Here is a 15,923-nt window from a genome sequence, read left to right as displayed (position 1 = left end):
TAAAAGGAAAATGGGGCATAACATGTGGAATGGTTTTTAACATACACTATTCCACCTTTCCACACATTTTGCCTTTTTTTCAGGGTCTTTTTGATACATTTCGGAAGGTTTGAGCTGTCAGAATTTATGGAGTGTGTGATAATTATCACACAACTTGTAATTCCGATCCCTGTGCAAACAGGTGTTGTGCAGAGATCAGAAGTTAGCCCATAAATCGTAATGAGTGTCCTATGGTCTAAAGGAATGCATTTATACTCAAGCTTCAGATGATGCTGCATTATTCCTATTTGTAAACACTGTTAGTAAATAACCTTAATAGGTACTCATTATTGCTACTTATTTTACTGACTGTGGAAGTAAGCACTCTTAGGGGGTTATTTTGACCTCAGCTGTCTTTTTCCAAGACCGCCGAGGGGCTGCCGTGCGGAAGACCGCCAGTGGTGGCGGTTTGCCGCTCGGCCTATTATGACCGTTGGCAGCTCTCCATCCTTTTACGGACGGAGAGCCGCCAACAGCCATACTGGCGGGCGGCGGGAAATTGGAGGTTGCTCCACCGCCACGCCAGCAGAACTACACCCAGCGAATCACGTCCCGTGATTCGGCATGGTGGTGTTCGGTTGGTGGTGTGGTGTCGGCAGAGCAGCCCCCATGGCTCCCGTCCCCTCCCGGAGGATCGTCCGACCAGGTAAGTTGATCGTCCGTGAGGGGAGGGGGTGGGGGGTGTTGTGTGTTGTGTACGTGCATGGGGGAGTGCGTGTGTGTATGTAGAGGGGGTGTGTGAGTGCGTGTATGCTTGCAGGGGTGTTGTGTTTTTGGGAAGGGGTGCGTGTATGTTTGTAGGTATGTCTGTATGGATGTGTGCGTGTATGTGTGAATGTGGGTGCGCGTGTCTGACTGTGTGTGTGGATGTTTGCATGTATGTCGTGTGTGTGCGTGTATGTGTGTTGGTGGTGCCTGCGGATGACCATAGCGGTAACCGCCATGGTCATAATTCCACAAAGTAAGACCGCCAGCCTGTTGGCGGTCTTACCGCCGGTTCTCCGCCTTCCGCCAGGGTCATAATGACCCCCTTAGTTATTAACCTTAATAGTTACTCATTTTTGGTACGTAATTTACTGACCTTTTAAGGAAGCAAAGTTAAATATTCATTGGCAAGTCCCTGGTCCAGCTCTCTCCGTGGTGTTGCATCACTCTTGCTCCTGTTCTTCTTGCTTTTTCCCCCCGTTTTTTGAGTGCCTTCTCCTTGCTTTGTTCTCGTTCTTATTGTTTTCTTCCTGTGTTCCCCTCTGTTTTTTGTGTTCATTCTCTTTGTTTTACCCTTGTTTTCACTGTTTTCTCCTTGCTTTTCTCCCCATTTTTTGTGTGCCTTTCCTTGCTTTTACCTTTCTTTTAACTTCTTGCTCCTTGCTTCTTGCTCCATTTTCTGTGCAGGATCCCCACCTACTCCGAACCATCGCCTCACTTTCGGAATTCCAAAGGGCCCTCAAGATATGGCTGTTGGGATAAGCCTCTGGCACCTGCAAGCACGTGGATACCCTGTCGGCGCTTAGCCGCAAGTTACAAATCCTGATTCATTGATTACGTGATAAACTAATGAATTTCAAATAAATGCAATTTTAATCGTGAAGGAAAAGTATGTTAGAACCTTGAAGAGGCAGCGTGTACTTCTGGGAGAGAGTAATACGGTATTTGCACGTCCTTGTATGTACAAATACTAGGTTGGTACATTTACAATACTATCTGTATTACTGCCCTTCCTACATTTGAAACAAGTATAGGCAAACTTTTGCAAACCCAATATCTTTGGCCTTAGGGTGCCAACACATGCAAAGAACATTTGTGCATGCCTGCATAGTTTCACATTATGCTCCCTTAACACAATGAAAATGGTAATAGTTGTCTCAGTATACCTCAGAAAGACGCGATGTACACACCCTGTTTGGTTTTTTGTTTTCCATGTTTTGACTAAAAAGCTATTTTAAAAAACAGTTTACCTCCTGAATAATAAATGCAATGCCGGTTGAAGAAAAAAGTCTGATGAGACTTTGAAAGCTGCAGTAACAGGTATCCTCTCTAATGACAATTGGACCAGAACCATAATTCCCTGATTAGCTAGTTTAACATTTTTAACCTTTCAGATGTTCGTTACTGACACTACTCAACAACTATTCTGTATAGAAACAAAGTGAACAGGTACAGAAAAAAGCAAAACGAGGGTATAAAGTATTGCACTCACCAATACCTGATATCTGCCAGAAAATAGGTTCAAGCCAATGGTGTCCAACTAATGCAATTTGATCAGATATGTGAGTTTTAATATATTTGTAATAACACAACAGTGGTTAAGAAATCGATTATTACAAGTTTTTTATTTGCATGAGCAAATGTTAGTATTGATACATTCTTGTTGTAAACAAATCACAGAAAATGTGTCTCAGCAGCCAAGCCATGCCTTGATGTTCCAATTCTCAACCACTTTATTTTTCTGGTAGTCATATTTGAATAAATTAGCACCACTGGCAACAAAAAGAAACCCTACAAATATAAAAACAAAATGCTGAAGGTTAGATCTGTTGAACTTAAACATACCCATAATAGACTCAGTATACAACAATCTATTTTTAAAAGAAAGCAACTTGAAATAATCATCATAGATAACCAGATAGAGGCATTCCCATGAATGTAAATAGAGGAGGCTTCCCTTCACTAGCCCTTCTCAAGATGATACAACATCTCCCACTTTGCTCAGTGTGGCTGTCGGTGGAATCCTGCAGGGAACTTTCAGCGGTTTCCCTCCAGCCAAGAGAAGCTGGATTAGGCATGAATTTCAAGCATACTCAAGAGTTTCACAAAAACAAATGCCCTCTGATTCACAGGACTTCTTCTGTGTCCATGGTATCTAAGGACATAGAGGGGACTGAAAGTTCAGCTCATCCTATGATTATCAAATATTTGACAAATGAAGGGGGATAATTTTGGCAGTCCACCAACAGAAAGAGATATCCTGCCTTCTTTTACTGTAAGTAAAAAAATGACAATCTCTGCAGGAAATCTTTCTGAAAGAGGGAACCATTGGAGATATAATCAGGAGCGTTGCCCCCTGGCCAAGAGGCAGGAGATGAAAACTAAAACGATAGTTACACTATTGTTTTATTTTTCATCTGCTGGCTCAGCCAGCAGTACAGGGAGGGGCGGGCCATGGAAGGGGGGACAGTGGAGGAGTAGAGAGTGCAGTAAGTGCGCATGTGCCACCCAAACACACATGGGCACTTAGGTTTCTTCAGCCCGGCTATGTAACTGCACAGATCCCACGGTTGTGTCTGAGCGGCAGTCACTGCTGCTCAGACCAATCCTGATGCTACTTTCATGATATGTTTTGCATGAAAGCAGTACCAGGATTGCTAGGGTGCCTGTGCTGGTGTCCCAGTGAACGCTGGGACCAGAAGAGGAGCAAGCTGCAGGAGCTGGCAGGAGTCAGCGGGAATGGCAAAAAAGGTAAGTTTTTTTTTTTTCCCCCATCCTTGTTTTCCCAACACCCATTTGACATTTGCAGCGGCAGTCGCTGAATATAATGACAATCCACCTTTAAACAATAGTGAGTTAGCAAAGGCTGCCGTTGGCGGATTTGCATGTGGAACTAGGGAGCCCAAAAGGAGTATCCACTCCAAGGCACTCTGCAGCCATCTTGGACAACAAATAAATAGTTCCTTGTGAGATTAACGTTGTCATAGAGTGCATGAAGTGCTGAAAAAGACAGTCATAAATTGCATGGGAATTCTCTTGTCAGAGGTCTAGGGAAAATCAGAAATAGAATGTTAAAGGGTTCTTGACTTCCTGGAAGAGGTCTGGGTTATAATCCATGCCATGAATCTCTGCTTCAAATAGTTCTAAGAATTTGGAGCACCTAGTCTTCTTGCTAACCCCCTGAAGATAAATGGGGTATCAGGGTCCAGAAGGGTTTATTGCAGGGGACCATTTCTCCATATGATGTCAAGGAGAGATGTTCCAAGGAATGGAGTATGCAGTGCTGACATGTTTGAAACTGCTGACTGGGCCCAGTTGCCACTGTTACCTACCAAGGAAGTAGTCAGAAAGTTAAAATACCCCCCTCCCTTTGAACCAAAGCTCTTATGGCTGTAAGCAAGCAAAACAAGTCATTGTGACCCTTCCCAGAAGAGCTTGCTTGTCTGTTCCATCCAAGCATCTATCTATTCAGCTTTTCATCCTTACCTCCACCTGCTGATATCCACCATTTCACATTTACATTCTGACATCCATTTAGGGGGTTATTACAACTTTGGAGGAGGTGTTAATCCGTCCCAAAAGTGACGGTAAAATGACGGATATACCACCAGCCGTATTACGAGTTCCATAGGATATAATCCTCCTCCAAAGTTGTAATAACCCCCTTAGTCTTTCACCCAACATTCAGTCTGTAACCCTTCTGTCCCTTTCTCCGTCCATCCATACCCAAACCTATCCATCTATCTTCAAACCTATTGAGCAAACTTATCCATCCTTTCACTCAGTAATCCATCCTTTCACTAATCCATCTCCTTTCATCCATTCATCCATCCTTTCATCCCAATATTCATCTACCATTCCTTTGACTTACCCATCCATGCTTTCACTCATCCGTCCATACATCCATCCTTAACTCATTCATCCATCCTTTCACCCACTCATCCATCCACCGTCTCGCTTCGTCCATCCAATCACACTTTCACTCATCCATTCAGCCTTTCACTTAAACATTAATCTACCCATCCACCCTTCCTCCTTTCAGTCATCAATCCTCACATCCATCTTGTCACTCATTCATCCATACATATGTCCACCTTTTCGCTCACCCATCCACCCACAATTTCACTCACAAAATCATCCATCCATCCATTAACCTTTTCACTCATCATCCATCATTTAACTCACTAATAATTTATCCCTTCATCCTTTCACTCAATCTGTCTCATCCCTTTTATTTAGCCTTCCATTTATCCTCCCTTTTGTTCAGTCATCCATTCTTTCACTCATCCTTTCACTCATCCATCCTTTCACACCGTTCCTCCATCCAGCCTTTTACTCCATCCATCCGTCTACCCTTTTGTTCATCAACAATCCTTTCACTCACGTATCCACCCATTGTTTCTCTCATCATCTGTCCATCCATCCTTTTTACACATGCATTCAGCCATCCTTCCTCCATTTCATTCATCCATCCTTACATTGAATCTATTCATACATTCATCTACACATATATACATCCACCCATTCACTAACCCACTCTTCCACCATTTCACTCAGACATCCATCCAACCATCCATCCATCTTTTCACTCACCTTCTCACCCTTTTGCGTTAATTATGAAGAGGCTCATCAAAACCCCCACCTCCGCTGTAGTTGCTAAAGGGGGGGGGGGGGGGGTTGATGACGACACTCTTACCTACTATAGCTCTATTAAGATCAGCCATAATAGGTTCCTGCGTCACACTCTATCATGCCAGTTAGGATAACAGACATGATGAGGTTTACTATTATTTTCGGTAGACGTTTTAGCATTCGCTTAAGAATTCATAACTCCTCATCCCTTTGACCAGTCTTTTTCCATTTGAGGTCTTTTTTAATTATTAAATATATTATTTTTTCATTAAAACCATTTGGAAATTTTATCTGACATATTCTTTGACTTCACTATTTTAGTGATGTTAAAAATAACACGTGTTTCATTTGTGGTAGGACTGTCTGCTTGTGCCAATAAACCAAGGATAACCCCAGGATTTTTCACAGAACCATGTGTTTACTTTTCGGTGCTAGATTGTTTAATTTTGTGCATGCTCACCCACAGCTCACATCAAGTTGGAAACCTGTTGCCCTGGTTATACATCCAGTTTTTTACAGTAGATGCAGAAGATGAGGTTAGCTTTTTGAAAAACAGCTGATCCTGCCTGTAAAGATTAAAAATGGCACCACACCGGTATAATTGTTTCCTCTAAAAGGCTGACTCCATTGCAGCTTTGGATCCAGGCACATTGTGTACCTCCCTGGACCAAAAAGTAAATCAGACATGAGCTGTTCTTCCTGGAACCAGTGCTTCTCAAGAAATGAACTTGCTTTCCCAGAATGGAGAAACTCTTTCCGCAATTTCCCCATCGGAGAAGTAAAGAGAAAGCTCTGCACGATATTGCTTTCCTGACTGCCTCCTGTAGTGATTTCAAGAGTCTATTTGTCTGTGTGGATATTAAAGACGAGAAAATCATGTTTGGAGCTACCTCCTTCAAATCAAAAGTCTACTAACCCTGTGTTCTGTGTCTGGCTGTTAAGGAGATGAAGGAGAGATATTTGGCACCGACTCTATTGGTGTTGTATTGATCTTGGTTATAAAATGACCAGAAGTAGGGAAGCAGAATCTGACCAATGAAAATCCCAAAATTGTTATTGGTCTCCAACCTCTGAAAGAGAGTCTCCCTAATAGGCACAACGGATCTGAGTTGTAACCTTCAATGCCCATCTTTTGCAAATAGGGCCAGTTTCTGTGCAGCTGAGGAAAGAGGCTCTGCTCAGGCTAAGCATACACATTTATAGACATGTATGCACAGGTATGCAGGCTTAGCAAGAAAGACTTTTGCCTGGTATCTGAACACAAGTAGCAGTATAGCAGATGTACTCAGGTCAAATTGGTCATGGCCTGCTAAGGCCCTAGAATTCAACTTTGAATCCAAGATGAAATGTCTCTTTTCTTTTGTCTGAAGTGAAAATTCCTAAAATTTATCTTTTAATGTACATGAGGTTGGAAGGTCATTGAAGTGTCTATCAATTTCTGTGTCATGAACACATATCCAGAGTTATTATTAATCTACCAGCATTTGTTTATCTGTTTCAAACTAGACATATTTACCTGATCCAGTCCTAATACATGTTATTATTGTTACAGCTACTCTGCTGGGCCAGTTAATCACTCACCTGCCAGTTCAAAGCTCTCTCCGGAACAACAGACCCATCTTAGAAGAGTAGCCTTCTCCTGGCAGAGGAAGGTGGTATGGGTGAAATGTCCATTCGAAGATAGCTGGATCTTCCAGACAATAAATTGCAGTTTGTGCCCACATGGGACAAAGTGACAGTACTTATACCACGTTCACCAGTCACCATGGGGCAGGAGAGGTCTGCCAGGGAGAAGATCAGACCTTGGAGGGCAGAGCTTGACTTGGAGAAAAGTATCTTTCACAATGTCCTTTTAATCTTTCATTTAGATTCTTCTCAGATTGTTGTGAAGGGGGTTGGTCCATCAATGGGCTGCCAATTAGGGTTGGAGGGCTTATGTAGCAGCTCTGGAGTGGGCAAAGCACTCCATCGTCTAGAACTATCCACCATCATTTTAAACCCTGGCACAGGGAGCATGGATGAGAAGAAGATGAGCAACAGAGAGGGAACAATGGACACACACACCGTGGATAAACTCCTATCCGGAGTGGGTGGATAGTCTATACTTGCACTTCTGCACTTTTGTCGCATTGTGACTCCAAAACTAGTGGCACTGGCTCCCTGTCACCCTGCATGGTTGATGAAGGCCTTTTGGTTGTTGAAGGATCATCAGTGTGAGGGGAGCACAGGCAAGAAGGGCAATCTGCCTCAAGGATCATGGGGTGCTCTTGACTACCAAAGGCTTGACACAAGGGCCAGTCAGCGACTGTTGCAGTAGATAAAGAAATAGACTCATTAACTGTGTACAGTCATTAAGAAATGACACTCAAAATTTAGAAGTTTTGGCTCTCCAATAGGCCAAAAAAAGCATGCAACCTAATGGAAAACTCCATGTCAGTTGGTCCAACGGGTCTGGAATTATGATTAAAAAAAGCATCTGCTCACGTACTGCACTGAAGAGCCAGCAGAGGGTGCCCTGAGGCCTGGACCCAAGCTGGGATCAGGACATCATCTATGTGTTCGGTCTCCAGGGGACAAAGATTGGGGGCATGCTGTTTCTTAGCTGGTGACCAGATAGAGTTGGGGGGACACATTTCATAATCAAATCACCCTGCTTGGGAAGAAAATTGCTTTCTCGGCCTCGGGGGAGCCCTCCAAGTCTTAATAAGTGGTCAGTGTCCACACATTTACCCTTTGGGAACTAGCATTGCTATGTCAGAGAGTGGAACAGTGACTGCATTGACAGGCCTGCACATCTCAGGAGAGCTGCTGCATGGTACACCCCTTTACTAGGCAGGAGGCAAAAGTAAATCCTATTTGACCCGGTAAGAATGAGGCCAGCATATGGGTGACCCTTAATAATGATGATAATTAGAGTGCATCAAGCAGTTCAGGAAATAAAAAAGGCAAAAAAGATGCACCATTTTTGCTTTATTGACAGTGGGAGAAGTGTAGGCTCCAGATAAGTCTACAAAGGGTAGCTCTTTTGGTGGGCCGTGGGAGTGCATAGATCAACTGAGTTCTTGGCCCTTAAAAATTATTAGGTAAACTGTATAGTATAAACATAATGTTTCATTTGAATGTTTGTTGTTTTGCAAAGATCCACGTATATCAAAACCAACAGGTGCGGCTTTACAATGGAGAAAAACAAACCAAGTTCATATTTTACAATAGTCTTGACATTTTTAAGCATAGTGGAATGACTATTTTGTGATAGATGGATGGTGAGTATGTAGTGACAAATTGAGTAGGCATGATGTTAAGCCTATACCACAAGGTTTGCTATGGGGTATGTGGAAGTACGTGGCTTTTATGGGTTTTAGTCGGCTGGTAGCCAAACTGTCAAAGCTGCCTCAGACATATGGCATCTATTCTGCAGTTATGAGGTTAGTTAACTCCTGTGACCTTTCCTATATTGCACAGCCCTGTAGTTTATGAGGCCCTCTTGAGGATGTTCACCTTGGGTTTTTCACCCACAATTTTGTATATATTTGTAAGTGTGTGCTCAGTATTTAATTAAGAAAATAAATGTTAATGGTTTTTCCCTTTTTAAAAGAAAATCACTAACTGGACATTTAAGTGTATTCTTTGTGTTGCTGAATTCTGAGCCCACAGCACCATCCCGAGAAACTCTTAGAATGCTCTGACTCACTACCATGAGAGTCAAGCTCGAAAAGGGGAGCTTGAGTCTCAATTTGGGGGTCTACAGTAAGAGCATCCCAGGACATCAGAAGCAAATTACCACTGTTGTCACAATTATCCTCTGACCATCCTCGGGCCATCAGACCCAGATTACTCACACCAGCCATCAGACATCTGAAGCAGAAATTAGGTAATGCTGCAATGCCACTCATATGAACATCTTTTTCTTACTTTTTAACTGGTAGGTATAAAATAACATTGATTGATTCAAAGAGGCGTCCATGTTAACAGTGATGCTCATTAATTTTCAATGATATTCAGTCCCCCTTAATCAATGATCTTCATGTATTTGTGGTGATTACCTAATATATATTTACATTCTGTAAACTTGGATGGGACCTACATTCATGATTTAGGGCCTCATTACGTGTGTGGTTGTCCGAGGACAAACACACTTGCTGTGATGGTTGGACCACCGCACTCCATGCTGTCCGACCACCACATTACAACCCTGGCAGGCAGCCCTACAAGGGGACCACCATCACCGCCAGTAACATTGTTCCCGACGAGCTGACAGCGGTCTGAGATGTACTCAGCCATGGCGGTGCTGAACTCAGCGCCACCATGCTGATTACAACTCAGCTTTCCGACAGCCTTTCCATGGCGGTCACCCTGCCATGGTACAGCTGGTGAAAAGCCTGTGCCAGCATGGGCAGTGCAGCCCCCCTGCCCAGCACCATCAGAATGTGCTTTGCAGATAGTGTGCTTCCGATGGTGCTGGTGTGCTACAGGGTTGGTTTTGGCTCGAGACCAATACCATAGCACTGTTCCCACCAGTCAGCCCAGCGGGAACGCATAATGCAATGCTCCCATCAGTTTGCCCAGCGGGAACATTGTAATACGCTTGGGGGGGGGGGGTGCCACCAGTATGACGGTGGCGTCTTCCCCGCGAGTTTGGCCGTTGACTAGTCTGACCGCAAAACTTGTTAAAAGCCCATTAATTACTTCCATTTAAGTTGCAGTTCCCCCATCATAAGAGTTTCCACTATTAATACAAACTAAAGGTGAGACATGAACACATTAAGGAAATATTTAGTTTGTCTCTTGGTAGCCTCCTTGAGTTGGTGTTGAAGAAGCATGTTGTCGTGTGTTACCACTGTGCAGCCAGAAGCATTTTACAAACATCAACCTGTAGATCTGTATAACATGCTACTGAAAAAGACAGGATTAACTTACCATTTAATTGGAAGGCAGCATCCACCTTTTTCCCAAGTTCAGGGTATCTTTCTGCAATTGGACCGGTTCTATCAATAGTGTAGCTAATGTCATTAAATCTAAAACAGAAAATGTCAGTATCTTGTGAGAAACACGGAAATAAAAAAAATTCTACAGCTAAACTATATATCAATCTTTAGTCTTTATCAATTTGTGTCCTAATTTAACATGAAAACCATGTCCAGGGGCATTCACTCACCTTCTTGAATATGTACTTACTCCAGCTCTCACTAACCTTCCTTTCTTACTCATCTAAGTTTCTTAGGCTCAGACTTATACCATGTTTGCTCTGAATTAGCATCAGTTTTTTATGCTAATTCAGTGCAAACTTAACTCCATATTTATATTTTAGCACTAGAAAAGTCTACCTCCAAAATTATTGAAGTTAAAGTCATTTTTTGGGTGCGTGAACCTACCTTGCGTCAATGAGATGTAAGATAGGCATTCCCTTTCCAAAAAATGATTCTAAGACCCAAGTGCCTTATTTATACTCATGTGCAAAAATGGTACATGGGAGGGAGGCGGGCCTAAATAATGGCTCTGAGCCCGCTTAGTGCCATTATTTAACACCTAGGTAAAGGCATGCCTTAGGGGACCTGTGGACCCATTTCCATGGCCAAACACCATGAAAGGAGCCTACAGGTGTCCACCCCAAGCCCCCGGAACACCCCCACCCACACCAGAGGGACACCACTGGATGGGAGACCCCATCCCAGGTAAGTATAGGTAAGAAGAGGTAAGTATTTTACTTTTTTTTAAAGTGCCATTGGGAGCCCTGAAATGGGCCCCCAAACATGGCACTGTTGCAATGGCCATGCACCGGGGACCCTTGTCCCCTGTGCTGGCCATTGGGGTGGTTGGCATGACTCCTGTCTTTTACAAGACAGGAGTCATGTTGTATGGAAGGTTTTGCATCAAGAAATGACACTAGGCTTGTTAGAGTCATCTTTTTTTACTCTAACCAGCCTAATGTCATTTTTTGGTGCAAAACATCTTTCTCCCATACCGCTACTCCAACCCGGCTAATGTCATTCTCCATGATGTTAGCCCACCCTTTGCACCAGATTGCACCATTCCATTAATTTGGCACCCGGCTGGTGCCCTGGAGTGGACCAAGCCGGTGCTATACATTTTGACGCAAAACTGCGCAAAGCCAGTTTTGCATCAAAAAGTATAAATCTGGGCCTTAGCTTGGTAGATCACCACATCTTTGAGCAACATGTTTTCTAAAGTTGGTTTGAATGAGAGCACCAGCCTCTTTAGCATTAATAATAATAATAATGCTAATAATAATGATAGCAAGAATAATGATTTGAATAATAATAATATTTGTGAACTCGGGGTTAGAATAGTATATTCAACCACAGCATCCAAATATATCTGCACTTTGCCTGGTGGAATTAAACTATTTATTCTGATACAACATTGAATGACTCTTTCCCCAATGTTTCTTAGATTGGAGTTAAAGTAGTAAAATACCCTCACCCCCCTAAAATATGATTTGTCCCAATGACTGTGGGATTTGCGTAAGAGTAGCAAATTAGATAAACCTGGCCGCCAGTTAGACATTTGCCAAAATGTCTATTGGAGTGGAGTTAGAATGCTATATTGAACTCTCCCATTTATATATACTTTTAAATAAGGGGATAGGTGTCATTACCATAGAATGATGGTTCTCACCAGAAAGAAAGACATCAGTGGGTGAAGTGTACCCAAAAGAAAGATGAAATGTGACATTAGTGAAACAATCTGACTCTTCATCAAAAAATAGGAATTTAATTTGATTCGGAGACTATTTGTAAGTCTTTAGGTTGAAGGCAGGAGTAGGATTCAGTTAGACAGGAAGAATGGTGTCAAAGATTGCATTTTCCTTTTTTTTTTGGTGTTTAGCTTCAGGCGTTGGGCATCCATTCATTCTCTGATGGCCAAGGAACATTTTATCAAATAACTGTGGTAGTCTGGTCGCTTAATTTAAAGAGGGAAGTTTGGCAGCAGAGGAGAAGGCTCTTAAAACCTCTTGTTGGTATCTATCGGAGAGAAACAAAATGAGCCAGTTCAGTGCTGCCTAAAATGTATTTAATATAGGTTGGTGGTCGACAGTGTCCAAGGCTGCTGATAAATCAAATAAAAGCAAGACATATACACTATCAACAGCAGCCGCCAGATGAAAGATATCTTCTTTTTTGTGATTAAAATGGAAGCCAGCATGAGTATCATCCTAAATCTCATAGGATCCTAGGAATTCAACTGCTTGGGTGCATGGGATTCTAGAATGTTAGCTAAACCAAGAGTAAGGCAATGGGCCAGTGGTTAAGAATGTTTAAAGAATCCAAACTTGTTTTTTTCAATGTTTGTTCGATTGGAGTCAGAATAGTATATCTAAGCCACATAACCCCAATATTTGCACTCTTCATAATATTTCCCAATATTTGTGAAATTAGATTTAGAATAGTAAAGCAGCCCACAAATTGATGTACTTTCTTCAATGATTGTTGGAGTGGCATTAGAATAGTAAATCTAATCTCACCTTAGTACTTGCGCTTCCCCCAGTGATTGTTGGGCAACAGTTAGAATAGTAAATCAGGCTCTCCAATATATGCACTTTCCACAGTATTTGTTGGATTCAAATTACAGATTTGACCCTCATAACATACATATACATTCCCTAGTGATTGTGGTGATGGAATTAGAAAAGCGAACCTGACTCCCTACCACCCCCAAGGATATGCACTTTCACCTGTGGGATTTGGGCTAGACTAGTAAACATGACCCTATTTATTTATGCATTTTCTCCAATGTTTTGGGACTGGAGTTGGAAAGGTAATTTAGAGGTGTTTATATATGCTTTACCCACTGATTGTGGGAGTGGAGTTAGAGTAATAAATAACATCCTCCAAAATTATGTTTATTCCAATACTTAGTAGGCCTGGAGTTGGAATAGTAAATTTGAATTCCCATAACTGATGCATTTTCTTGAATATATGTAGAATCATTATTAATATATGAAATTATCAGTTCTTAATTTTTTTATTTTTTCTCCTTTTTGATTTCATTTTAGACTTTTATATTTATAAAAAGGCTTGTTATATTTGTAAAACAGTTTTAAAATGTTTGTCTTTTAGATACAATTTTTTTATGATCACTTTTAATTTGTTGGTGAATAATGCATATATATTCGGAATTATACATTTTAATTTAAGATCTCAGATTAATTATAAAAGAATTCTTGTTTGCATTATTAATTTCATTTTCAGTGGTTAAAAATATATTGTGTACATATTTTATCTAATTAGATTAAATAGTTAATGGAAAGAGTGAAATAAATCATATTATAATCAAAAGTAAAGTTTCTTTTAAAAATATTTAACATTGTTAAACTGTATTTTAAAGCATAACATTTTTTGTTAATAAATAAATAATACATAATATATACATGTTTAGAAAGTGTTATACATTTAGAGAGAGAAATAGTTTTTGGCTTGATTGGATCAGTAGTTTTACATTTTAAAAATATTTGTAACACTATACCACTTAGTTAAATATATATATATATTGTTTAAATAGTAATTTTGTTTCATTAAAAATGTTTCCGTATTTTATACACTATATTTTTCTAATTGATATTGTGGTTTAATCTACTCCCTTGTTTATAGAAATTTTACATTTTTGTAATCTATATTTAAGCAGTCTATGTTTTTCTAATTAATATATGTCTACTGTGAATATTTTTGTATTCCATATATATGCAATTAATATTACAAATATCTAAATTCAATATTTTTTATCTTGATTTTTTAACCCAATATTTGTATGTTGTGGTGTTCATGTAGTCAATATTCTGATATACAACCAGTTGAATAGAACTAAGGTTCGTGCCTTATGGAACTTCACAAGATAAAGAGAGGAAATAAGACTGGGGGAGATAATCGAAGCTTGGGAAAGTTGAGTATGAAAAGAAGTTAACCATGACAAGGCCTTGGATCTGACACCGGATTCAGAATGGCAGGCTATGAAGGAAGAATGGTATACCTATCTAAGATCACAGGCAGGCACAGCAGGATCATGGTGGTCACACCTCCTAGATCCATGAGCATTCAGTCTAAGTAAAGATAAATACAATTTATTACATGTCGTTGCTGCATCCCCTCAACTAATACCCCAATTTCTTAAACATGTGCTCTGTTTTTGAAAATCTAATACTGAAATGCAAATGCTGCTAACCTTAGCCTCTCTTTCATTCACTCCATAACATGCTTATCTTAAAAGTCATGCATAGCTTCCAGAGTTCTGCAAGCATCTATTCAATATCTGGAAACCCATGCCTACCATTTATGGTGCTTTTTTAAATAATATATAAAATAAATAGAGCGGTTAAGCCATAAAACTGTGTCATGCATGATAGAGTTTAAATGTGGCATAGAAGTCAGGGAAAATAAGCAGGCAAACGAAATGCTCATTAGGAAAGAAAAGGATGCTGTCCTAGGAGAACAAGGCTATCACTGTTATAATTAGTACAGAAAAAAAGATTGGAGACAAAAAAGAGTTACATTTTAGATCACCTAAGAAGGCTGTTGTAGCACAGTAGTTGGCAAATGTTTAAGGACCAAAGGAAGCATTCCTAAGTAGACAGTGGAGATAGAGCTACAGTGTATGTAGGATTAGGGACCTGAGTAAGGAGTACATTTGCTATGATTGTTGGCATTCTCAAACTTTTTATGGAGTATAACTGTATTGCACTTATGCACTCATATCTGTGATTTGTTTCACTGACTCCTGAATGAAGTACTTGTTTTATGTTACATAATGGGCTTGTTGTCATTAGGGATGTCAGGATAAATAAAATGTCATAAACATATCTGACCTGCATGCTGGGTGCATTATTGTTTATCAGTGGCTTTTCAAATGAGTTCAACGTACTATACTTCATACACCAAACTTTGATTATATTGGACCCATCAAGCACCTGCTATTGTTACTTCTTGTTTGAAGAAACTGCAGGCCGTTTTGAGGTTTTAAATCAGAAGTGGGGAATAAAAGCTATAATTGTTGTTTCTTTACTGATTTTACAGGTTTATCCATATTACTAGGCCTTATTTAATCTACACATTTTTCCAGCTTTTAGCCGTGAGGTATTTTCTGGAAATCGAGAGTCCTGGTGTTCTATTAAAGCTTGCAAGTTCAGATTTTGTGGAAATTATTCTGTATTCTAAATGAGGGCCTCTCAGGTGAAGTGTGTGATTGTCATCAAGTAAGAGCAAAGAGACCAACATGTAAGCAGTATATCAAATATGGAAAACATAGGACATCAACATAATAGTTCACAAGAGAAAGGCCTAGGGAGGGTTACATAAAAATCTGATGAATGGCTCTGTCCAGAAATGCTGTGAGAATCTGCTATGGATTTTTGATTTGCCTTTGCTTGCATTTATGACTCAGCTTTGTTTTAAAAATTAAAAAGCCTAGAGAGTGTTGTAAATGCTGTGGAAGCTACTACTTTGCAGTACCTTTTAGAAGGGCTTTATGGAATAGAATGCCCTGTTCAGTTAATGGAAACAATACTGTTAGAGGTGTGTTTTTTACATCAGTCTTGC

At 40.6% G+C, this 15,923-nt stretch overlaps 1 protein-coding gene across 1 annotated transcript in view; it reads right to left on the bottom strand.

Moving 5' to 3' along the window:
* Positions 1–2,350: 2,350 nt before the first annotated feature.
* The window catches only part of LOC138249228 (matrix metalloproteinase-18-like), a 40,903-nt gene continuing 27,330 nt past the window's right edge, over positions 2,351–15,923 (bottom strand). Inside the window, exons 9-10 of the mRNA XM_069203204.1 lie at positions 10,294–10,391; positions 2,351–2,535 (exon numbers count right to left, since the gene is read on the bottom strand). Of these exons, the coding sequence (XP_069059305.1) occupies positions 2,435–2,535; positions 10,294–10,391 (199 nt within the window). The 3' untranslated portion in view covers positions 2,351–2,434. The remainder of the gene's footprint in view (positions 2,536–10,293; positions 10,392–15,923) is intronic.

Source organism: Pleurodeles waltl, chromosome 8 (assembly GCF_031143425.1).
Source record: "Pleurodeles waltl isolate 20211129_DDA chromosome 8, aPleWal1.hap1.20221129, whole genome shotgun sequence".
In the NCBI taxonomy this organism is placed as follows: Eukaryota; Metazoa; Chordata; class Amphibia; order Caudata; family Salamandridae; genus Pleurodeles; species Pleurodeles waltl.
The sequence above is the reverse complement of the archived record's forward strand: the minus strand, read 5'-3'. Positions and strand labels throughout refer to the sequence as shown.